The 23,264-nt window shown below is 46.2% G+C and overlaps 2 protein-coding genes across 3 annotated transcripts; both read left to right on the top strand.

The window, feature by feature from the left end:
• Positions 1-1,549: 1,549 nt before the first annotated feature.
• On the top strand, positions 1,550-6,952 carry IL19 (interleukin 19). Its single transcript, XM_063115454.1, has 5 exons — positions 1,550-1,693; positions 1,843-1,908; positions 4,220-4,372; positions 5,368-5,442; positions 6,857-6,952. The coding sequence occupies exons 1-5, from the start codon at positions 1,550-1,552 to the stop codon at positions 6,950-6,952; spliced, it is 534 nt and encodes a 177-aa protein (XP_062971524.1).
• Positions 6,953-17,953: 11,001 nt separating this feature from the next.
• IL20 (interleukin 20) lies at positions 17,954-23,038 on the top strand. Of its 2 annotated transcripts, XM_063115283.1 has the most exons (7): positions 17,968-17,999; positions 19,881-20,018; positions 20,175-20,363; positions 20,648-20,713; positions 20,831-20,983; positions 21,712-21,786; positions 22,795-23,038. In XM_063115283.1, exons 3-7 carry the CDS (start codon positions 20,205-20,207, stop codon positions 22,870-22,872), a joined length of 531 nt encoding a protein of 176 aa, XP_062971353.1. In that variant the 5' UTR covers positions 17,968-17,999; positions 19,881-20,018; positions 20,175-20,204; the 3' UTR covers positions 22,873-23,038. The 2 variants fall into 2 exon arrangements, with proteins under 2 accessions (XP_062971354.1, XP_062971353.1); XM_063115284.1 differs by lacking the exon at positions 19,881-20,018 and having other exon boundaries at positions 17,954-17,999.
• The last annotated feature ends 226 nt before the right edge of the window (positions 23,039-23,264 follow it).

Here is a 23,264-nt window from a genome sequence, read left to right as displayed (position 1 = left end):
GCTGAGCTTGGGAGGCATCGTTGTCCTCCAAGAACATGTGAGGCTCCAGGCACGGGGTGGGCGGGCAACGTCCCACTGCCTCTGCACCCTTCCTTTGCACCGGGCTTTCTAGAAACACCCCAGTAGCCTTGAGAAAGGAAGAGCTCAGGGGATTCTCCACAGACGTCCCTGCCTGTGGGGTCTATTTCCTTGGTTGGCCAGAAAAAGAGAGTTTGAAAAAAGAGAAATCAAGCTCTTTAGCATGATGCCTACCACGTGGTGAAGTCTCAAAATGCACCTGTCCACCTGCTGGGAATGAAGGGAGGGAAGGAGACGTAAGGCAAAAATGGTTTCTAAACAGGATCTGCTGTTTCTTGGCTTTCTGGAGGAGGAGCTCGGGAGGCCCGAGGGACTGTGGGCAGCGGTGGTGGGGAGGGGCCCGCGTGGTTCACACGCACACGTGTTCTTTACAGTTACAGCAACTGTGTCTGTAGTTAGGGGTCAGGAGGGCACAGGCCTCACAGCTGGCTTCCTGTGTGTGGTGTCCCCCTGTCCTCCACAGCCACGTACATCCATGTACCCCAGCACACACAGCGGGAAATGAGAGGGCTCTGCAGGCACCATGGACACTGGGCAGAGGGCCCGTCTATCCACACATGTTGACGCAGATTTACCTTTAAGGCTAAGGTCTGTCTGTGAAGCTTGTGTAGTGCTGGGGAAAGTCAGAGAAAGATAACTCAATAGGCTGTACAGTTAGGTTTTATGCCCTTTTCTCCATGTGTCTTATAGGACACAATTTAAAGTGGTTAAGTGAAAAGAGGTGGAGAGAAAGCCAGAGGCAGCGAGCACCTCAGGGTCTGGCCCCGCTTAGGAGCTAGCTAGCTGCAAACATGTCCCTTGTACCCCCGGCTCAGTGGGTGACAGGTGGAAAGCCGCCAGCTTGGCCTCTGCAAGGTCAGGCCTCCTCTGTCTCCTCACGGTGGCTGATTAGTTATTAGGAGATATCTGGTGCCTCCCTTTCCCATTTTCTCTAGAAGGCAAAATTTACATAGTTGGCTTCAGAGAAATGATTTTCAGCAGATACACATTAGGGGTTTATCATAAAAGGGTGTCGCCTATTTCAAGGGCAAACATGAAAAACCAAGTGTGCTTTTACAGTTTTTCAGGTCTGTTGCCTAATTTCTAGGGCATATTACCAATCTGGTTCTTTCTATTTAATTTATTAAAAACAATGCTTTTCACCCCTGTTGAGTGAGCTGTGTTGAGTCATAACAGAGTTACATACACACACACATGCCCCCCGGGACTTGAGAGAGTACTGTGTGGTGCTTCTGGGGTGGAGGTGGGGGCACAGGGTGGGGGTGGGGGAGGGCTCATATTCAATTGATTCCAGAAAACCTAAGGAGGAGACACATGTCCCTGAAACTCCACAAGCTGACGTATTGAGTCTTGTTCTCTTGGCTGCCACCTGGTCTGCCCTGCGAGGTCCCCAGGGCTCAACCGGGGGTCTTCTGTTCTGTTGCTCTCCACTCTTGGCTGGGAAGCTGACTCCCACCCCTTCCCGCAGGACATGAATGTACAGCAGGCTTCCCTCTGGCTCCTGGGCGCGATGCTCGTCCTGTACTCGGTGCACACCCACGGACTCAGGAGATGTCAGGTTTCCATGGACACGCGCCATATAGAAGAGAGTTTCCAAGAAATCAAAAGAGCCATCGTGAGTATGGGTTGGGGCAAAGGTGTGGGCAAGGGCGTCTGCCTCGCCTTAAGTCTTAGCTTGAAAAGCAAGTTCCTTTGTTATTTTGGGTGTCTTAGGAGAACACGAAGCATTCATCGCTGTGTCTGTTCTTATGTTTCCTTCCACAGCAAGCTAAGGACATCTTCCAAAATGTCACTATCCTGTCCACATCGGAGGCCCTGCAGAGCATAAAGGTATTGGCCTATGTCTGCTTTTTCCTGTATTTTTATCTTTACGGCGAAGTGGTCCTGGGGTGAGAAGAAGTCCCCACCCTGTCTCCTTCTCTTTCCCAATGTCCAGTGCACTGAAAATGCTCCAGGCTTCTCATTTGTCAGCCCGGATGTGTCAGGGCACACTAGTGTCCCCAAAACTTGGAAACCCCTGGAAGAGATTAAAGAAGTGCCACTTCCTAGAGAGTGATTGGGAGTGCCAGGTGCTCAGAGGGGACGTGGTTTCTGTGGCTTGGGGGTAGTTTTGGAAGAGAAAATGAACTGAGGAGTTCATTTTAAAAGCTGAGGAGGTTGTAGATAGTGGATAAAAGGGACGAGGGATTTGGGGGACACAGGAGAATGGATGTGAGATCAGTGAAGGTGGGAATGTGAGTTGGGGACAATGAAGTGACCAGGTTTGTGGTGTGAGGGATATGTATGTGAGTGAAAAAATACCATGGAGTCGTTTTACAAAGGCCCTTGAAGGCTGGTCCTCGGCCCTATAATAGAGGCAATGGAGAGTCACTGAAGGTTTTCGAGCCAAAAGTTAAACAAGCACAAAATGTCTGAGAAAGACAGCCTGGTGATGTGCTTTGCAGAGGACTACTTGAGGCAGGAAAGGCAAGGAGGCGGTCCGCCCAGCTGTGCAGGCGAGAAGTGAGGAGAGTGTGTCACAGAACAGCCAGCTTTGCAGGTGATAATTCACTTTACAACAGGGGCCAGGAGAGATGCCTTTAAAAGTGAGCACCTCCAGTCCTTGAAATCATTCTAGAAAGATCCCATATTTTCAGGGATTTATGTGACAGAGTGTAAGGTATATCTGTAATAAGTTCCTTTTTCCTCAGTCTTCTCTGTACACATGAGAGAGACATGTCCGTAATTCTTCTAGGCAGTGACTTATTTGTGATGAATAGATGTCCTCACTTACTAAACAATATTCCAGCCAACTGTATTACAGACTCATAAGATATCACAGCTGGAAGGGACCCAAAAGACCATGTGTTCCCAAACCATCATTTTCACATGAGGAAATGGAGACTTCGGGGGGGGAGAATGACTAGTTAGTGGCTGAGCCAGGACTAGACCCCCAAGTTTATTCCTCCACTTCGAGATTCTTTCTCCTGTCAAGGATATAGCTGACGTGGAATAAGGAAAGGAGTCAATAAAGATTCAAGACTTTATCATGTTTCCTTCCTTCCTTCCTTCCTTCCTTCCTTCCTCCCTCCCTCCCTCCCTCCCTCCCTCCCTCCCTCCCTCCCTCCCTCCCTCCCTCCCTCCCTCCCTCCCTCCCTCCTTCCTTCCTTCCTTCCTTCCTCCTACCGTGTTCCTTTTTCTAGAACCCCAATCTTTGATAACACGAAGTGTGTAACTTTTTGCTCCCTTGGTTAAGGAAACCAGTAGGGGTGGAGAAAGGGAACGGTTTTGTGCTCCAGATAGAGCTCACCATCTAGGAAAAGCTGCCTTTGGGGCTGTGGAGGCTTTGCTCCTTTCACGCTAATGGAGATGAATGCGCTGTTCTGCTGTGAAGCGCTCCCTCCTTACATCTGCAGAGTAGCTCACTGGCTCTCTGGGCAGGGTGCAAACTGTAGAAGGAAACTGTCTCACTAGCTTCTCTGGTGCTGTGCTCTGGGAACTTAGGAGCTCTCTCTTAAAGGGAAATACACTCTGCAGGCTGTGGACCTACCCAGATGTGCCCATTTTCTCAGCTGTCACTCTCATTTCTGTACACCTCAGCCCCATTTGAACAATCCCTGCAATTTAAAAAGAGCACCCTGGAGGAGAGCCTAGCCGTGTGGCCCAGAGCAGAGTGGCCAGGATGAACACAATGTCATTACAGTTGAAGGAAAGCATGCCTGGCACGCACTAGCCCTTGAAGGTTGATGGATGGGAGAGTTTACAGGGTCTGTGATGTGAGGAAGAACTTTTCAAGAAAGCTGCTCAGCCATCAGTCCTCTTAAAAATGAGGCGCCTGATTCCTGGGAGGATTTAAGCAGAGGTTAGTGATGCCATGGGGATGCGGTGGAGCATTCTAGTGTATGACTGGATTCTGGGCCCCTCTTCTGTTCCTATATCTCCGGCTGTACACAAGCAGAAGGTCAACCGGAGTCTGTCCCCACCACCTTTGCCATGAGCAGCTTTGACATAAGAGGGAAAGAACTCGCTGAGACCATTAGGAATTTTAAATAATGGCTTTAGTTCTCTTGCTTCATGCTGCCCCTGCTCAGACAGACTGCTTTTGTGTCTAAGATGGTTAGAGAAGAGGGCCTCTGGGAATGTCTGTCACTTGTATCTGCAGCCCTCAGATGTGTGCTGCATGACCAAGAACGTGCTGGCATTCTACGTGGACAGGGTGTTCAAGGACCATCAGGAGCCGAACCCTCGAGTCTTGAGAAAAATCAGCAGCATTGCCAACTCTTTCCTCTACATGCAGAGAGCTCTGCAGCGATGTGTGAGTCACTGCACCAGGATTCCAAGCATCTGTTCCCCATCTGCCCAGGGAGAGCCCAGGACGTGCTGGCCCCAGTTGGCCTTCTGATGTGGTTCCTGGGGTCAAAGGAAATTCCCTTCCCTGTGGTCCACGAGGAGAACTGCTGAGAATCTCTTCCAGTGGTCACTCCTTTCCCAGGGTTTCCTGCCTGCTGATAACTCATCAGATGGTGTCTTCATGGATAATCCTCCTGGGGTGACCCAAGTATTCCTTAAGTAGCTGCAGGGCTGGCGCATGGGCGAGGCATACCAAGGATTCCAGTCTTACCATACACAGACCACTACTTTCTTTGTTTCTGATCTTTTGGGGTTTGCATAACAGTTAACCTCTGGGTAGTCCCTGGGGATAGCCTGTCCCTAAGGGTCACCTATAAATTCATTGTGATCTATTAAAAACAAATTATCAGAAACAAAACCAAAACAAATCAACAAAAATTTAGATCAGGAAATAACCTGGGTTCTAGGCCCATTTCTGCTAATTTCCTGTGTGACTTTGTGGCAAGTGACTTCGCCTCTCTGTGCCTCAGATTCTAAAACTGTTAGAAGGGGTAATGACCCCTGTCCTACTTACATTAATACGATAATAGAATCAAAAAGAGTCATGTAACCAATTATTTAATTAATTAACCCCACAGATGTTTATTGAGTGCCTTCCTCGAGGGGTGCTGCATTCACAGAGTGGTGACAAGACAGACATGGTGCCTGCTTTCCTGGTGCTGATAGTTTGGTAGGCTGTGAATCCAGAAAAGCAAAAGCTATGGTCAGATGCAGGGTGACAATACAGACAGGTCCTGTTCTCCTCTGGTTGCCCCCACAAGAGTTTATTCACCTGACTCTTAGCATGGGAGGGAAGAGAAATGTCACTCCTCACAGGAGGAGGTGACATTTCTTCCCTGGTGCTAAGAGAGGCCAGGGAGGAAAGGTCCTCTGACAGGTGCTGCCTCCACTTTATCACAGCAGGAGCAGAAGCGGTGTCACTGCAGGCAGGAAGCCACCAATGCCACCAAAATCATCCATGACAACTACGATCAGGTAAGGTCGGGGAAGAGGACTGGGAAGATGGCAGATGAGAGGTAGAAGCCTGTGTGAGGGAGTGCCCACCCTTGAGCCTCCTCCACTCAGATTCATTCATTCACTAAATGGGCATGAGTTGTGGACCCTCTCAGTTTTCTGTGTCTGCAAAGAGTGCGTTGGTCTCACTCACTAATTCCCTGAGCTCCCCTTCACCGTCTTCTTAGACCCTCGCATATCAGACCTGACCTGTATTATGATTTGGGGATAGCACATACAGCTGCGATGGGGATGACGCCGGGTGAGCAAAGACCCGCAGTGAATTGTAAGCTGTTAGGCATGAAACATGTGACCTGGGTGGTATCACTGCCGTCATACCTGTCACCAGCATCGTGTGTGCTGATGAAGACACAGTGCTTCTCATGTAGCTGCTGATGTACATGCACGTCGCATGCAGATGTGGGTGGAGAAGCAGCGCTTTTCATGGGCATCCACTGGAGATCTCGTTAAAATGCAGATTCTGGGTCAGTAGGTCTGGGGTGAGGCCTGAGTTCCTATATTTCAACCACACTCCCAAATGATGCCAGCTCTTTGAATAGCAAGGAGGTAGGGAGTCTGTTCTGAGCTCTGCTTCTTTGTAGAGAGGCTCTAAAGGATAATATTATAGAAATAGCTGAGTTACGTGGTTCTTAGAATAAGCTAGATATTGTTCTAAACACACTACAAGTATTAACACATTGATCCTTCACAACAATGCTGTGAGTCATTATCTGCACTGAATAAATCAGGAAACCAAGGCACGAGTAGGTTAAATAACTAAGCTCACGCTGCAACTAAGTCGTGGAGCTAGGATGTGATCCCATGCTGCCTGGCTCCACAGAATGTGCTTTTAGGTCTTACCTCCTCCTTTTGGTCTGCTGAGGGAGGAGGAGGAATAAATCTGGAGGCTGGGGCTCTGCTTCCAGCTGTTACTAACTGGCTGTGTGATGTTGGATAAGACACTCATCCTTAGGGGCTCTGTGCTTTACTATGTCAAATGGGGACAACATGGCCCTCCCTACCCACCGCAGAGCACCACAGGGATTAAGACTTTCTGGGAGAACAGAAGTACGAAAGCAAGCCGATGTGAAAAGAAAACAGGCAGGAGAACTGGCCAGTAAGGCAAGGTTTTTCTAAGAAAAATAGGGGAAAGAAAACAGAAAGGAAAGAATTTTTTCATTGTGTTTATAGGAGTTGACATGATTTAGTGATTGTTGGTGCAAAAAAAACCCTTTGGTTGCCTGTTAGGAAAATAATTTTGAGTCTATATGCCATGTGAATATATTTGATGACTAAAAAGAAGACCTTGTGGGGAGCAGAATATGGGGAAAGCGATTTGAAAACTATTACAAAAGTCTGGAAAGGTAGGTTCTTATAACGATTTCACTGGTTTCAGCTGGAGGTCCGCTCCGCCGCTGTCAAGTCCCTGGGTGAGCTCGATGTCTTTCTAGCCTGGATTGACAAGAATAATCAAGAAACTTCCACTGCTTGACAACAGGAGCCTGCCGAATTATCTGGGGGATGAATACCCCCTGTGGGAGACAGCGAACTTTGAAGGACAGGGTGTAGAAGAAGACCCCCATGTTTATCCAAATAAGGGTCTTTTCAAAGAAACCCTGCTGCTGATTTGAAATTCTCCCCTCTGGGGCTGGGGCGTTGTAGGGAAAAATCTGGGTCTGAGCAGATCTTACCCGGCAGCTGAAAGTCCCACTGGCTGGTCTCAGGCCATCTGATCCCAGCGGAAAATAGCCACATGGTCTTCTGAGGTATTTATAACAACACATGTCTGTTGAAAGGTCCTCCTGGCTGTCCTGAAAGAAAAGTGTCAGCTCCCATCTAATTTATTGTGAAGTTGTTTATCCCATGTTTGTGATGGGAGCCGAGTGATATTCTGTGGTACGTATTGTATTGACTGATTCTTCTGAATAAACTCTATTTTGTCTAGGAGTGGAAGTGTCTTCTGTCCAGGGACAGCCAGACAAAGAAAGAATCATAAATGGAGACTATTAGAAATGAAAGGGGCCTTAAAAAACACAAATAAATGGGGAAACTGAGGCCTAGAGGGGGATAAGAATTTACCCAGGGTCCCTGCTGAGGATTAAATGTCCCCCCAAACTCACTGAAGCTTGATTCCCATTGTAACAGTGATAAAAAGGTGGGGCCTTTACGAGGTGATTGGATCTTGAGGATGGTGCCCTGGTGAATGGATTGGTCCATTCATGGAGTACTGGGTTGATGGTTTAATGGGTTGTTATGGGTGTGGCTCTGATGGCTCTGTCAGATGGGCAAGTGAGGTTAGTTTCTCTTGCTCATGTCATTCTCACCATGTGATACACTGGTCACCATGGGACCCTAATAGAGAGTTCCCAACAAGAAGGACCTCACCCGATGTGCCCCCCAGACTATGGACTTCCCAGCTTCCAAAACTGTAAGAAATAAACTTCATTTCTTTATAAATAACCCAGCTTCACTTCTGCTGTTATAAGCAACAGAAAACTGACTAATACAGTCTCAAAGCAAATTAGTGTAAAAATGGTTCAAAATTCTATTCAGCACCTTTTCTTCCATATAAAGATTGAGAAGATGGGACAGGGAGCCTTTGACCACTGACTCCTTTTCAACCTCACTCCATTTCTGATCTCTCTTTGTCTTCTCTCTCCATCTTTCTGATTTTCTCTGCATTTGTCACTGTCATTTCTTTCTTATTCCTCCCAATCTCTGTATGTCCTCCCTGACCATAATCCATCCACCGCAGGTGTATGCATTGGGCTGGGGAGAGTGTGTTTCTGACAGAGGGATGGTTGTCATGGTGACAAAGCAGAACAAGTACAGCCCACAGGCCTGGGGTACCCTGGGGAGAGGGGCCAGGGCCCAGACCCAAATGGCTCCACCTTCTCAACGGACACTCCACAGATGACTTAGAGCACAAATGCCTATCTTTAATAAGGATGGTAACAATTGACATTGACTGAGCACCTGCCATGAGCTAGGAGCTGAGACAAGCACTTTATATGCATTATCCTGGGTCAGTGTCTATTACTGTAACTGGCTGGCTGAAGCAACCTTCCTTTATTCCTACCTGAGAAAGGGATTTCACAGCACATTCTTTAGTGGAAAGAACAAGACCTCTGAAGTCAGGCAGAACTGGCTCCAATTTTATGTCACTTTGAACAAAGCACTTAATGTCTCTAAGTCTCAGTGTCCTCTGCTGTAAAATGGAGATATTAGCACCAGCCTCAGAGTGTTGCTGTGAGCATGAGGGGAGGCCAAGGGAGCCCAGTAACCTCAGCGGGGTGAAAGGCCACATGGTGCAGTGTAAAGATTGCCAACCCAGGTACCCTGTTCTGCTTCTAAGGCTTCTCCTGCCATGAATTGCTTAGGGCAGGTAACTAAATTTCTTTGGTCTTAATTGTCTGATATGTAGATACTGACCCACCTATGATATAATGATCATTTAAACAAGTCATTATGTTGGCCTAGGGAGACCTAATATCTGCACACACACCCCTTCCCAACTCTTTCCTCTAACTGTATCACCTACTGCTTGCCCAGGTTCACTTTGACCTAGCCTTGCTGGCCCGCTTTGTGTCCTCAAACACAGTAGACATGTTCTCACCTTAGGGCCTTTGCATGCACACATACACACATACACTTGTAAACGAAGGCAGTGTTAAAAAACCCTCCACATGTTATGCTTTAATGTGATTAATAGGCTATTAAGGAGGTGCAAGTTTGTTTGCAGAAGACCTAGCCCTTCCAAGGTGACCTTGGACGGATATCCATCCTGAGCTGGCTAGATGGTGGCATTTATAGCATTTCCCCGGGATGAATGCCCTGGGATGGCTTCCCCAGATACCTGCATGGCTTGCACCTCCACCTCCTTCAGGCCTTTGCTCAAAAGGTATCTTACTTAAGCATAAACCCCCAAATGTATGCTCCGTGAGGGTGGAGATAGTTTGGCTTGTTCACTGTCTGGCACTTGGTAAGTGTTAAATTCACATTTCTTGAATAAGTGATCTGAATGAATTAAAACAATAATAATAGCAAACATTTATGTAGTGCTTTCTATATGCCAGGCAATGTCTAAGAAATATGCATTATAGAATATATTATAATATAATATATATATTTCATTTTATTCTCACAACCCTAGAAGTTCTGAGAATGAAATAAAATGAAACAGGTCACCATGTTCAATGTTAGCAGTATAGATAATTAAACTGTAAGGAGGAAACTGGGCACAGAGAGGCTAAGTAACTTACCCTATGTCACACAGCTCACAAGCAACAGAACCAGGCTTCTAATCCAGACAGCCCAGTTCCAGAATGAACTAACATGTCATCAACAGTGTACACGTGTTAAGTACTCATGCATCAGGCACTGAGAACTTATGTTTTCTTCTTTACTTCTCATGATAATCTTCTAAGGCAAATATTATTGACCAACCCAATTATACAGATGAAGACGTCTGAAGCTTAGTGAGGTCCAACAATACACCTGTGGTCATGCAACTAGTTGTGGAACTGGGATTCAAACTCAGGGTGTCCTACTCCAAAGCCTGGGCTCTCAATCATGATGGCGCATGGTGTGCCCATCTCACATGCATGATGAGAGGCCCCAGGGAGAAGGCGCTTCACTGGCATAAGGAGCTGCACCTGCATGAAAGAAATATTGTCATTATCAGTGGTGGTAGAGCTACTAGTAGAAGATGGAGCTCGAGGGGGAGGAAGAAACACTGAAGGGGAAGAGCTCCCTCTGTCTGCACTTGAGAGCCTTTGACCTGAGACTCTGCTGGGTCTCTAGACTGCTTACTTCACTCTGTACCTGTCTTTTCTCTCCTTCCAGACTTGAATAATGTGTCCTGACTCTTTTTTAGTCCACAGAGGGTCTGGCACAGAGGTGTGTGTGTGTGTGTGTTTTCCTTTACAGAGCTGGTGCATAAGAAATACATGCTGAAAAGTCAAGTATAAAATTATCTTGCAAATCATACCTTCTGAGTCCTCTGTCAGATCCCAGCAGGTACCCTTGAGAAATCTAGGGCTCACCTTCAACTGCTAAGGTGCAAGGGGAGGGAACCATATTATGTGCCAGGGCCTTGCCAGGTACGTTACATGTAGGATCTCATTCAAGTCTCAGAGGAGGCCAAGGAGGCTGGAGTTCTTACCCCCATGCAGTCAGTCAAGGTGTCTGAAGCTCAGGGAAGTGGTGGGACTTGCTCAAGGCCACACAGCTAAGGGATGGCAGATCCAGAAAGTGAATCCAGACCCCATCTTCTTGGCTTCAGTGCTCTCTCCCCTTGCTGCTGGGGGAGTTCATTTTATTTTGGCCAAGGCTAAAGAACCTAGGGCCCAGGTTACGACACTGAATGCCGGCAATGCAGATAACTAAACCCCAATGCACCAAAAAGGTCTTGGACTTACTGGCAGCATGCCTCTCAAGTTACACACAAATTTATGGACCAACACAGAGCAAAGGAGCAGAGCTGAATGTGTCACACAATGTTCCTGTCTCAGTTGAGTTCCTGCTCAGTCCTCCTTCCATCTTCCAGAGCAAATTGCTGACAGCCACACATGCTCAGGGCAGCTATCTTTTAGAACTGTGGACTTGCCAAGAAGTTAGACCAAGTGGGTAAGAGGGTAGACTTTTGTGTGAAATCTTGACCCTGCCACTTATTGTGTGACCTTGAGCAGTTTACTAAACCTGAGCTTCAGTTTCTTTATCTGTACAAATGGAGATACCTGTCTCATTGAATTGTTATGAAGATTCGAGATGCTCTTTGTACGGTTCCTGGTGTGCAGTAGGTACTCATCCAAAAGGATAGTTGTCACTGTTTAATAATTCTCAACTTCTCAATCTTTTTTCCCATAAACCACGGTTGTTTTAAGAGAGCCTTCCCCTTATGTGTTTTTTAAACTAGCAGGTGACACAGGGCAAGAGGTGGTGGCCCAGGCCAGCTGTGATTTCCTCTAGTCTGCAGCACGAGGCAGCTCTCTGCTGAGTCCCTGCTAGGGAGGCTCAACCTCCCAAGGACCATTGCCCAAACCCCAGGGCAGAAAGCAGTTCCTCCTGCTCCTTGCTCCCCACCCCCACCTCCATTTGTGTTCCTTGGGACTCAGAGTGGTTTTGCAGTTCTTGAAGAGTCGGAGATAGCTCAGCATCCATCTCCTTTCTCCAGAATCTGAGCTCCTGAGGCCACAGCTACTTTGTGAGGGACTGCACTCAGTAAATAAATGTTCATCGAACGAATGCTCACATGCTTAAGGCAAAGACACCCCTGCTGTGGAGGCAGCCTCTTGGGGGAAGCCTGTGGCTTTGTCTTTGGCTTTAGAAATCTCTCAGGTTTCCTCTTATCCTCCACTTGGATCCTCTATCTCTTGCTTGGTGTCCCTGGTTTCTAGCCAAGGAGTCAGTCCCCCCCCACCCCCGACTAGCCTGCTTGGTTTTGGTTTTGATTTTGCCCGACTATTGTCTTATGGTCCTTAACTCCACGTCCTGAGCCTGAAGGTCAGTGCCTCCTGCCCAACTCCTGGGCTGACAAAGGCTCCAGGGCATCTTGCTAACTTGGGCCCTGCTCCCCTGGGAGCGATGTGGTCCTGAGTGTGCAGACTATGGACATCGTCTGCTGCAAAAGGCCAGTAGCAGCAGCAGGAACAGCTGCTAAACCTGAGCCTCAGTTTCTTCATCTGTACAAAGGAAGGAAATATCAGCCTCATGGAGTGCATTGTTACGAGGATTCGAGATCCCGTTTCTACAGCGCGTGGTGTGTAGTCGTTGCAACAGTGCGGCGCTCTCCCACGTGAACAGGGGGTTCTCTGCTGTTTCAAGCCAGCAGCCCCGTGAGAGAGGAGGAAGAGCTCAGGAAGTAGATTCGCCTCTTCTTCCTCACCTCCTCAGTCCTCCACAACACACCCCACACTGAGCCCAAGAACAGCAAGGTGCAACTCAAGCTGATACCCTGCGGCAGGGTGTAGATAGTGTCTCTCTTGCAACCCCCAGAGTGGTCACGTTGCGACAACCAAGTGGCTGGAATCAGTGTCTAATGTAAAAGTAGTTGGGTGTTGGAGAGCTCCGTGTCTCTGCAGGGAACCAGTGAATAAAAAAGTGCTGTGGATTAAGTCAGAGAAACGCATCCATAGGCAAGTCTGTTGAGCTCCTGGGACATGTGCGATGTCGGTCTGAGTTCTGAGTAGGTTACCAAAGGAAAACAGTCATTGATTCTTAGAAAAGGAAAGTCTCAGAGAGTAGTTCCCAGGTTGACGTTCACAGTTCAGTGCAGTTTGGCCCCTTTCAACCTTCTCCAATACGTGGCCACGTTCCCCACCCGACACCCACAGGGGCACCACCCACAGGGGCACCTCCCCTCAGGCACAGGAGGCAGAAGTGCTTTCTGTCTCAGGAATTTTCTTCCAGCTTTTCTTGCTGTGAGGAGCAAGGGTCCGTCTGCCCCTGCCACAGTCCCTTCATCCCTAAAGCTCACAGAACCAATAATCCTTCAAGGCCTCGCTCGAATCCGGCTCTCTTCAGGAAAGCTTCCCAGGTTCCCTGCTTGTCCCTCAGAAGTAATCTCAATGCCCTTCCCCATCACCCAAAGGCCTATAGTAAACACAGACTCTGAATTTTGCTAGGAAAGTCCTGATAACAAACAATCTCTCCCATCACCCCCTAAATAGCCTCGTTCTTCTCAGATCAGGTGTCACAATTCGGGAGGTGTGGTCCCCATACCCATGGGCCTTTGCCCTGCCATTATGGCAAGGATTCTTAACCATATCCGTGACACTTATGAACTCCACTCAGAATAATGTCTCTAAATGTAGAAAATAAAAGAAATAGGATTATAAGGGAAGCCAATAATACTAAAACCCAGGTATAAAAGTATGGAAATGACAAGTATTTTATATGTACTTCTTTATTACTGCATTAATTAACATGGTCTAGCAGCAGACCTACAAACTACTGACATTTCTACATAGTGATAAGTGATATTTTGAGATATATGAAACCACTGAAATGTGATATGAAAATATTTGTGATTTCCGTCAGTGATAAATACATCAGTACTGCTGTGGTTTGTATTTGTTGCCTATCCTCAAAATTGAAGAAAATGCTCAATTTTGATTAGAGGTTAGTAAAAAGAACAGATGTAGTTTCTTCCCATCTACCTTCTCCCAGGTTAAGAACTCCTGCATTAGAGGGTCTGTCCCTTTCCGAGTTCCCATTGGGGGTTCCAAGAGATCATGTCTTTCTACTTTGGTACCCCTTGGGTCAATCTAGCCCAGTGCCTGAACATGGGAGACTCTCCATGCTTGCTTATGAAATTAAAAGGAAAATAACTGAGTACATCCCTAGTTTCCTAAGTGAGGAAACCGTTCATTCAAGGCCTTGTCTGGATTTTTGTCCCCAACTCCATGTCCAGGGGAGGATCTTCCCAGAGGCTCCCACTCTGCAGGCAGGGGACGGGAGGAGTTAGCCAATTTTGGGGACCCATCTACATCAGAGGAATCCTCAGGAGAAAGGATGGCAGCAAGTTGAGCTGGTTAAACAGAGCATGATAGAAATATGCAGGAAAGGGAAATGATATCACTCCTGCTGGCAGCTTTGAGGACAGGGAACTGAAAATGTATGCTTCTGGTAGTCAGCTGCTCCACCCATCCCCACCCTGCCTGTCTCTGGAGAAGCTAGCAGGGGCCGCAGACAGGGCAAAGCTCCCAGCACTGCCAGCCTGGGAGTGGCAAAGGCCTTCTCCTGCCCACCCCAGGAGCTGAGGCTTTTCCTCCAGTAGTGCCCGAAGGCCTGTAGGTTTCCCTGCAAAGCGATGCAACTGGGCAGGAAGCCCAGGTGCCTGCAGCTATGACGTCATAGACAGGGAAAACCCAGAGCTGCAAGGTCAGGACTTGCCATGGGAAGAAGGAGTGGCTGGGTTTTCTTCTTCTTGTCTAGAAAACTGTTTCCTGCCCAAAAATGGCTTGGTGAGGAAGCTGTTTGTTTTATAAGAAGGGATTCTCCTCTTCCCTCTGCCCAGGTTATTTTTACAATTACATTAGCACTGATTATATATTGACCCCGAGCTCTGAAACCCCGATTTCTCAAGTTGTCTTGATGTGCTCATGAAAGGTTCCCCCAGCTTCTCCACCGTGGATTCCACCCTATCCATTCCATTTGAGCACTAATGATGTGCCGGGCACTTGCTGCCCCTGAAATTCTCCTGGTTAGTGAACAGCTGTTACCATATTGCTGCCTGCTGTAGGACCCTTCAGTGGCTCCCTGTTGCCTCAGGGGAAAAACAAGGAATTACAGAATCAAGAAGGCTGATTTTTGAAAGTTGAAAGATACTTAAGAAATCATTTTGTTTATTCCCCCACTATTTACAGATGAGGAAATTGAGGCCCAGAGAAGGGAAGTGATTTTCCTGAGGTCACACAGTGGGGTAAACTGAAGTCTAGAGCTGGAACTTAGGTTTCTAAATTCCCAGTCCAAATTTGTATTCCTTGGCATGATATTTTTGGTCGTTGATGATGTAGGCATATGTGTATTTCCAACTTGATTTTTCAGTGCTCCTCTACATGAAACCAGCTCCAGCCAAGCTAATCCATTGGCCAGTCCTCAAGTACATGGTTGGCATTGCTGCCTGCCTCATCTCCACCCTGAACGCTTTCTGTCCCACCTCCATCCCCCTCCCCCCCATGCCTTTGCCTATTAAATTCTGCCCATCTCTCAAGGTTCAGCTCAAACTCTCCTCTGTGTGATAGCTCCCTCCTCTGTGCTCCTGGCACTTACTTTCTGCACACTCAGTAGTACTGACTTTACTGGTGGTTTTGTGAGCACACCCTTTATCCCCCCAACAAGGCTGTAAGAAACTAGGAGCGAGAGAACTGACTGGGGCATCTCTGTAATCCTCGCAGCATTCAGCCCAGTGTCCTGCACATAAGAGGCATTTAGTAAATGTTTATTGAAAGAATGGCTTTAAAAACATATTCTATCAGACACAAGGAGAGATAAAAATCACCTTACATGCTTAAAGGTGTATATAAATAATTCACGTACAGGTATATTCCTTCTGCCAACTCAGTGAGCCAGACAGGCAAGGCAGGTGTTATCTCAATTTTATTGATGAAACACTGAATGCCTGAAGGGTGTAAGAACTTGTCTTGGGTCACAAAAGATCACCCTGAAAGTTAGTGAGAAAGTGAATATTAAAAATGGGTCTTCTAGGGTTGGCCGGATGCTCAGCTAGTTAGAGCGCAGCCTTGTAACACCAAGGTCAAGGGTTCGGATCTCCATACCGGCCAGCTGCCAAAAAAAAGAAAAAAAAAAATGGGTCTCCTGGCTTCAGTACCATGTGATTGTCAGTGCTAATACCCTCTGCCTTCTTTCCCTTGAAGACTTGTTTCTTCTGCCAAAATTGCATAGTGAGAAAGTGTCTCTCTCAGTCCCATTTTAAATGAAGTTATTTACTATAGAAGAAGCATTCGTAATGATTAAGAGTGTCATGTCGCGGAATTAACACTTACCGAATTTCGCTTCTGGGTCTGCTTTTTTGCCCACCGAGTGACTTTAGACAGGTACTTAACCTCTCTGAACTCTAGTTTCCCCATCTGTAAAATGAGGAAATTGGACTAGATGTACTTAAAGTCACTTCTAGCTCTAACAGTCCAGGAGGGATAGTCTACCACTAGATTAAAAAAGTTTTGACATTGGGATAGAATTCCTTAACCCAAAAGATCTGTGGAATCTCGCCACCTTACTGGACAAGATACCATGGCATGGGAGCACCTGGATCTCCTTAAAAGGTAAATGATGGAGCTCATGCTTTAGGACGTAGTATAAAGAAGAAACAATTATGAATCAATGTGTTCATTCGGTAGTATTAACCGAGCACCACCGGGAGCCATCAGGTGTTGGGACCACGAAGATGAACACGTAGCTCTCAGGCTAGTGGGAAATACAGATGTGTAACCAAGAAATTGTGATTGACCGTGATAGCTACAAAAGAGGTATACACAAGGTAAAGCTGAGGTGTAAGGTGGGAAGGATTCATTTTGCTTTGGGAAATGGGAGTGAAGAAAGAGGTTACGGTAAGGCAGGAAAAGTTTTGTAGTGAAGATGAATTGAATCTTTGTACAGAGTGTGAATGGAATCCAGTCAGTGGATTTTAAAAGACTGAAGTATTTGGATGTAAGAAAATGGGAGACAATTATTCAAGGAAAATTGGGATTGTGTGAATAACTAAGCTTAATTAATCGTTAAGGTAGCTTAAAATGAAGCATTTGGTTTCTTCTTGGTTAACAGAAAAGAGCTGACTGGCCCAGATTTACTGAAAATCTTTATTTCCAATATTCTTGTCAGCCCACGTTTTCCAATTTCACTTTAATCACACTTATGGATGATCGTGAGAAATTATTTACTTAGCACCAATGATGGAAAAATAGCCATGAGCTTAAATCATTCAAGAGATAGTTAGATTAGATAATCACACACGTTTTCAACATTTGTCAAGTATTATAATGAAAAGTCATGGTCTTCATTTTCAGGGAACTTTAGGAAGACGTTTGAAAGACCTTAAGAAGAGCAGTCTAACCCAAAAAGTGGAAGAGCAAAGAATCATTGAATGTCAGAACTGGAAAGAAACTTACACATCATCTGTTGCTCTCACTTTACGGATTTGGAAACTGAAATCCAGAAAGATGAAATGATATGCCGAAGTCATTGTGTAAACCGTGGAATTCCTGGACTCCAGTGTAAGCCTTCAGAATTTTAGATATTGAGGAGGAAAAAAGTTAAAAAGGAACATATTATAGTCTCTACCATCTTGACAATTTTCGAAGCATTGTCTGTAATTCATCTCAGGCACACTGAATTTAATCTTTCCAGGAAGTGTGATCCTACGTGACGGACCAATCCCTATCTAAGAAAATCTTCCCCTGTCATTAGGGAGAAAACAGAAGGCGACATTAGATATTCTCACATGCCAAAGAAAACTCTGCTAAAGAAGGGAGGGATTGGTGTAGCCTGGGGTAGCTCGGAAATGAAGTATTTGGGTCCTCTCTTTAATGATGAATGGAGGAAAAGAGAGGAGGTCGTGTTAAAGAGGAACAGAGAAATCCAGGAATGAGCCCACAGTGTCTGGGGTTGGGGAGGAACTAGGTCAAGGAGAACTGGATTTAGAGGAGAGGGTGAAGCACCCCCTGGAATTCTCTTCCAGTTCTGTCATTCAGATCTTCTCTGTCCTAACTATCATTTTACCAAGCAGGAAGGTGGAGCCAGAAGGAGGCACATCCTTTATCCACAGCTACAACCAGTAATCCCCTCAGGCAGTGCTTCTTGGAGGAGGAAGGTGTTGGGGTAAGCCAACTGCAGTTAAAATGCCTTAGGGCTTGAGGAAGTGAGATGCCACCAGAGAAATTCCAAGGGAGTTCCAGCCCTCACCTGCTGGAGAGCACTTCCTTTATGTGACATGCATATAGACATATAAATAATTGGAAGCCTCTCAGCTTGAGGCAGACTCCTAGGAGACCAGAAGCAGCAGCACTACCTGAGCTCAGGTAAGAGACCATTTCCTCTACGGACAATGATCATATTGTTCTGGGAATCAGCCCAGTCCTTTCAATCATCTGCCCCGGTATGTTTGGGCCTCATCCAAAGGAGCCTTTCTCATGAGGATGAAATCTCTTAGAGGACAAGGAATTGTCATGTTTACCTGTGTACTTTAGTGCCTAGCACAACATTCAGGACAACAGGTGCTCAATAAATGCTGATCGAATTGTTGAATTTAAGATAGATTTACTCTACAACTACTAGTTCAAGGTAGTCAACATCAATCTCTTCACTTAAAATGAATTGATCACTTACTCTATGCTGGGTGTTTGAATTATAGATTGTTTATTTAAATGTCAAAACAAGTTTCCAAGGCTAAGAAAATGAAACTCAAAGAAGTGAGCTGACTTGTTCAAAGTCACATAGACGCAGGGTGGCCAACTCATTCCAATTTATTTGTGACTCTTCCAGTTTTAAAACTGAATTTCTGTATCTCAGGAACCTCCCTCAGTTCTGGGCAAACTAGGGTAAATTACCTAGATGGGAACTTGTACAGCAGAGGTTTACTTGGACCTAGTCCTCTTGTCTCCAAACCCAGAGGTCTCTGTGATACTTTTGGGTTTGGTTTGTTTATTCTCTTTTCCTACAATTGGCGGTATCTCAGGTGGCCACGAATATAAAAATGTCTAGCATATTTTCTGACACATAGGAAGAATTCAGTACATGGTAATGATTATTAGTGCTGTGCCGAGCCATGGAACCAAGGAGAAAGGAAAGATTGTATCCCTAATACACACGTCCTTAAGTATTTTCTGAATGTTATTTTTTTCCCAAAATATTAAAGTACTTGAAAAATATTGAAAAAGTAAATGGTAGCCTTATTACATGGTTTTAATCTTAAATACTTTATTTATGTCCCAAACAAAATTTATTATAATTTACTTCCCTGGTTTTAAGAGAAAAAAATTCATCAACAATACTTCCATCATATGCTTTTGAGAAAAAAGTTAACCAATAAAAATACATGAAAACATATGCATTGAGGTGCATATGTTTCCTTTTGCTCGAATATGGCCCAGCATGGTACTGTCAGATTCTTTCTTTATTTAAAATTTTGATATTTTGTTCATTGTGGATATCTTTTGTTCATTTTGATATTGCATTAAAATAGTCTTTATCTTGATGATGGGTTTTTTTGATGCCCCTTTAAATTCTGTGTCCAAGGTGAGTGCCTCAATAGCCTTACCCTAACCCCAGCTTCTTAGCATTTATCTTAAAACTCAGCAGACACCATAAACTGCCCTCTTATTGAGCAGCCTCACCCCAAGAAGAAACAAGGCAGTGAGGAAACCGCCTTCCTTTTGGGATGATGCTTGGCCTGGGGCCTGAGGTCGCAGGGTCAGCAAAGGTTGTACTCCTGGATTCAGCCCAGGCATGCCCTCCTACTGTCCTCCTGCAGAGGGCGCTGTGGAGAGGCGTGTTAGGTGGAGTCTGGCTGACCGCCCATTGGGTCTTGCCTTTTTCCCTGGCAGTAGGATTGTTATGAAATCATCGACTCTGTATTTGCCTGCAGGGCTGAAATGAATCTGTTAACCTCAAAAAACCTATCTAATCTCAGACAAATGCCAAACAGGGCTAAGCTCCTCTGCACTGTGGCTGGCCATAAAATTCAGACGATTTTCTCCAGGTGTCTTGGATGACACAGCCACAGCTTCTGGGAGAATCTGTTTTTCCCCAGTTGCCCCGCGGGTCTAAGGGGACCAGAAGGGTGAGCTACCTCGGCATTCTGGAAGGGAAGGCTTTATGCGTCAATTCCCCAAAACAAGTTTTGACATTTCCCCTGAAGTGTCATCCTCTGTCTGATCACTGAAAAATGCCTGCTGCTCCAGGCCTCACCTGCTGGGCAGTGACAGTGGAGACAGGATGGGGACAGAATAAAGGAGCGGGACCTGTGGCACCAACCTGCACTCAGACCCTGAACAGGCACCAAAAGCTTCTCTTCAGGAGAGACTCAACAGTTTTTCTTAGTAAGTTGTATCAATGGGCCGCACTGTTTGGAGCCAGATAAGGCTGTTCAGTCCCCCCCAGCAGACACCTGGGGGAGGTATGTTCCTGGTGGCTTTGGTGATTTCTTAAGGATGAGGTGGAGACATCAGTAAGTCATGCTTTCCTTTGATTCCTAGCTCCCGTGGTCTCCAGATTCAAGGCATAAGATGAGAGACTCTGGTCTTGCCTTCGGCCTTCTTTCTGCTGTGCTGTATCTCTTCTGGACTCCTTCTGCTGGCCTGAAGACACTCCACCTGGGAAGCTGTGTGATCACCACAAACCTTCAGGAAATACAAAGTGGATTTTCTGCGATACGAGACAGTGTGGTACGTAAGGGAGGCCCCACGTCTCCTGGCTGCCTCTCCTCTTGCCTCCTTGTCTGTCTCTCTTCTCCTGGCAGCCCTGGCAGTGTGATCATGAAGAGAGGCAGCCTGGGGATGCATTACCAGGAGGATTCATTCCCCAAAATTTCTGTAGTTCATAATTTTAAAGTGTTTTGGAAAGAAACGCCTTCCACCGGCCTTGGCAGGGAGGGGATGAGAAGTCTTGATGTCTGACTCTGGCAGCAGTCACTGACCCGTGCTTTCTTGTCGTGCCTTCTCCTGGTTAGCAAGCCAAAGATGAAAACATTGACATGAGAATCTTAAGGAGGACCGAGTCTTTGCAAGATGCAAAGGTATGTCTTTGGCTCAGATGTGCCCTGGGTGGAAGTATGCAGTGGGAGCGTCCTCTGCACCCTGACCTTGTCTCTGTCTCTCCTCTCCCCCAACTAACACACGTGTCTCCTTTGCAGCCAGCTGATCGATGCTGCCTCCTGCGCCATTTACTGAGACTGTATCTGGACAGGGTATTCAAAAACTACCAGACCTCTGACCATCACACCCGCCGGAGGATCAGCGGTCTCGCCAATTCCTTTCTTACCATCAAGAAGGACCTCCGGCTCTGTGTGAGTGAGGGTCTTGGGTAACAGGATCTATCTTGGCACATAGATTCAATGATTTATCAAGTAAGCTCTCTTTCTTGTCTCCACTTACTGGATGGAGGAACTGAGTCCACCAGTTCTAAACCTGTGTTGAGCCATGTGACTAGGTAATAAGAATTCAGTATTATCAAATTTTGGGTATATGCTCTATGCAAGAGGAACTTTGCAATGTCTAAGGAACTATAAAATGCTAGGTATTTGATACTAATGATAATTACCTATTATCCACAAAATTACTCTTTTTCTGTAGGTGAGTTAACCTATGGTGTACTGGTACATCCTGTGTCCAGGCAGCCAATCAACAGGCCATTTGCCTTGATCTCAGAATATAGTAAACACAGGATCTAGGAATCCAATTTTCTCTTCCCATGGGGGCTCTGGGATGGAGTTCCTAGACTACAGCTGGAGTAGGCTGGGGAGGCCAGATGGAGTGACTGCAAACTCCTTCAGCACTACCTGCTTCTAAAAGGAAGAAATAAGCTCCATATTTAAGCCCCCAAAGCTGTCATCCTCTTCAAGCTGATGATTATTTTAATGATCCCAAAGGATAAGGTCTGAAAAGACTTTTCTCTAGGAATGAGTATCTTGGGGTTGCGGGTGAAAGAGTAGAATTGCCACCTGCTTCATGTCAATGGCAAGAGCAGAAAATCAGAAACTTTAACAAAATCTTTCATTCTTTGGGTCCTTTTCAGCATGCCCACATGACATGCCATTGTGGGAAGGAAGCAACGGAGAAATTCAGCCAGATTCTGAGTCACTTCGAAGAGGTATATGAAATTTTGGCATTGGTTGGGATAGGTGTGTTTTTAGATATGAGATCATAGCTGGGTGGGATGGTTATTCATGCTGCTAGAAATCCTATAGCCCTCAGGTAACAGTCCTCTGCAGTCATGTGAGCCATCCTTGCTTTAACCCAGGAGACACCCATCCATGCTCTCTGAACGATGCTCTGGGAATAGACAGGGAATGGCCGTGATTCCATCAAGACTCTCTAGAGACATCCACATCTTCCAGCTGCACAAACAAGGGCAATAGTTTTCCAGCATTCACATACTTGTACATACACTCAAAAACACTTGCTCACAACCACACACACCCAGGCCACACTGTTCTCAACACCTGTGCACCTGTGCACCTGTGCCAGGAAGGCCTGCAGTCCACTCCTCACTGCCCTTCTCCTACTCATCCCATAAGACTCAGCCTACGTATCACCACAAGGAAGGTGCTGGCAGCTTCTCTCAGTTAGGTGGCCCCCCTGCCGTCTGTGGGGACTCTGTCATTTGTTGAGAACACTACATTTTAGTTACTTCCTTCTGCCTATCCCCCTCACTCAACTGTGAATTCCTTGTGGATAGGGATTGCCATTCACCTCCGAATCCCTAGCCACCAGCCCAGTGCTTGGCACCAATCAGTATTTGATCAGTTGAAGTGTGTATAGTAGGCAAACCCTACACACACGCCCCCACCCACCCCTTTCCTAAAGAAAACACCCTAAGTACTTTGATTTCAGTGACATAAGAGACTTAGGTGGTAGCCAATTCTGCTATACTTCCCCCAGGCCTCAGTTTCCCTATGTGACACCAGTGTGATGGACTCAATGATTTCCCTTCCTCTCGTGAGATCTTGAAATTCTCCAACTTCTTTCAAGTTCTTTACCTTGATATGAATGCTCTGCTCACTCTCTCCTGCAGACCTACCAATAAGAGAGCATGAGCCCTGGAGCAAACGCTGTCTCTTTGTCAGTGACTAACCACGTGACTGCGTGTCTCTTGCAGCTGGAGCCGCAGGCCGCAGTCGTGAAAGCTTTGGGGGAGCTGGACATTCTTCTGCAGTGGATAGAGGAGACAGAATAGGAGGACAGTGACGCTGCTGCTGAGAGTGGTCCTGGCCAAGAGTCCCCGTCCTCAGCACCCACGGGAGCTTGACCCCAAACCACCATCTCTTTGCCATATAATTTAGTGCTGGTCACAGTGTATATTATTTATTTATTAATTGTTTCCTTATGTGGTTGTCTTTATGTGTCCCCAATCTTAATTGAGACTATATTGTCATAAGATTTTTTGTAGTATCTTTTCTACTGTTGGATATATTTATTAGTTAATATATTTATTTATTTTTTGCTATTTAGCTTATTTATTTTTGTACTTGAACAGGAGACTTTAAAAACATTCACAGATTATATTGACAAGAGCAGGTGATGTATTTTCGTACAGTAAATGAACCCTTTAAATTCTAGAAGGCTGGC

Source organism: Cynocephalus volans, chromosome 11 (genome assembly GCF_027409185.1).
Source record: "Cynocephalus volans isolate mCynVol1 chromosome 11, mCynVol1.pri, whole genome shotgun sequence".
Classification (NCBI taxonomy): Eukaryota; Metazoa; Chordata; class Mammalia; order Dermoptera; family Cynocephalidae; genus Cynocephalus; species Cynocephalus volans.
This window is presented reverse-complemented; position numbering and strand designations above follow the sequence as displayed.

Bases quoted from the DNA above. Each gene is read 5' to 3' on its own strand.
- IL19 (XM_063115454.1), top strand. From the start codon at position 1,550: ATGAATGTACAGCAGGCTTCCCTCTGGCTCCTGGGCGCGATGCTCGTC. The intron at 1,694-1,842 runs GTGAGTATGGGT...TTCCTTCCACAG, and splicing joins AAGAAATCAAAAGAGCCATC to CAAGCTAAGGACATCTTCCA. The intron at 1,909-4,219 runs GTATTGGCCTAT...TTGTATCTGCAG, and splicing joins AGGCCCTGCAGAGCATAAAG to CCCTCAGATGTGTGCTGCAT.
- IL20 (XM_063115284.1), top strand. From the start codon at position 20,205: ATGAGAGACTCTGGTCTTGCCTTCGGCCTTCTTTCTGCTGTGCTGTAT. The intron at 20,984-21,711 runs GTGAGTGAGGGT...GGTCCTTTTCAG, and splicing joins AGAAGGACCTCCGGCTCTGT to CATGCCCACATGACATGCCA. The intron at 21,787-22,794 runs GTATATGAAATT...TGTCTCTTGCAG, and splicing joins TTCTGAGTCACTTCGAAGAG to CTGGAGCCGCAGGCCGCAGT.